This window comes from Alligator sinensis, unplaced genomic scaffold (genome assembly GCF_000455745.1).
Source record: "Alligator sinensis unplaced genomic scaffold, ASM45574v1 scaffold1097_1, whole genome shotgun sequence".
Classification (NCBI taxonomy): domain Eukaryota; kingdom Metazoa; phylum Chordata; order Crocodylia; family Alligatoridae; genus Alligator; species Alligator sinensis.
Genome location: NW_005841950.1, coordinates 39306 through 40743, shown reverse-complemented (window position 1 = coordinate 40743; position 1438 = coordinate 39306). Strand labels below are relative to the sequence as shown.

At 36.4% G+C, this 1438-nt stretch overlaps 1 protein-coding gene across 1 annotated transcript in view; it reads right to left on the bottom strand.

The window, feature by feature from the left end:
- The window catches only part of LOC102371205 (disintegrin and metalloproteinase domain-containing protein 10), a 45769-nt gene that overhangs the window by 8241 nt on the left and 36090 nt on the right, over positions 1 to 1438 (bottom strand). Inside the window, exons 10-11 of the mRNA XM_006020246.3 lie at positions 1226 to 1334; positions 546 to 766 (exon numbers count right to left, since the gene is read on the bottom strand). Of these exons, the coding sequence (XP_006020308.1) occupies positions 546 to 766; positions 1226 to 1334 (330 nt within the window). The remainder of the gene's footprint in view (positions 1 to 545; positions 767 to 1225; positions 1335 to 1438) is intronic.

Here is a 1438-nt window from a genome sequence, read left to right as displayed (position 1 = left end):
TGTGTAGGAAACAAAAGATACGATCTGCTGCCAACATTCCCAAATTTTCTGAGAACGTAACCACCCACAATTTTAAAATCTGGAAAATATCCATAACTTTTTAAAAAAACATGACTGGCAATTTGGAAAAAAAGTTACTACAGAAACTACTTGCTTCAATTCCCTCCAAATACTGAACTTCACCTGCTAAGCCAGGGGTGGGCAATTATTTCGGGAAGAGGGCTGCTTACTGAGTTTTGGCAAGTCATCGAGGGCCGCATGACATGGAGCCAAGGGAAGATAAATTTTAATTTGCTAAATTTTTCAGGGGCCCTGTGGGCCAGACAGAATGGTCTGGTGGGCCACATCCGGCCCATAGACCGCATTTTGCCCACCCCTGTGCTAAGCTTACTGCTTGTTCCATGAACATCATGATGCAAATACAAGAGCAGGCAGAGTGTACTATACATTGAATTAATTACATATATATCATAACGTTTATCATTGGTCACAAGTACTGATTATTAATGTAAACACAGAAGATTCCAAACCATTAAGGTACTTACCACAATCCATTCTGCAATATTTTCATACAGCTCTGGATTAAAAATTGCTTTCTTCAATCTGGCTAGTGGGCCATCAGCATCTACTAACCGACACCTCATAAATACATCACAGTAGCCTTTAAAATCATTGCAGGGGGATCCAGGTTGGAGAGTAATGGTTTTGTGATGGAAAAACGCCTCCCACTCGACAGACCCTGTACTTGCACATGTCATTGGCTTCACTGAACAAATTAAAATAATGGAAGAGTGGATATTATTTCAAAACATAAATACTTTGAGAATTAATGAGCAAAGGACACTACATAGATTTAAAAACCTATCAAATATATATGAAAGTACAGCTTGAAAAATAAGCAGATAAAAGGCAAACCAATGGCCCATCTAATATGTATTTTACTTTTAAGGTCCACTGGCTGTTCTTGTGGGAGAATCTCATCCTCTATATATTCATAATAAACAGAAATGTGTTTTATATATCCATATCCAAAAACTGCATCTTTTTGGAAGAAACTGTGTACCAAAGACTATTTCTCTTCCCACTTGTATCCATTCTTACTCACTTAAAACTTTTGCCAAGATTTAAGTTCTCAAATTAAATTTAAAAAAAAAAATCAGACTTTATTGAAAAAAATCCTGAGATTTACTCCTGTATTTATATCTAGAATTAAGGTAAATCTTACTTTTATTCATGCAGCACACATGGCATAATTCTTTATCATCCTTCCCATCTGAACTAGCACAGGTACATTCCTCCAAGCCATGCTTCTCACAGATAGAGCCAGCACATTGCTATTTGAGACAAAAGTAGGGATACTTAAAAACCAACTTCTCATACAAGTTTATCCTATAATGGGTAAAAGGAAAATTTTACCTTGTAAAGGATTAAAAAGGGG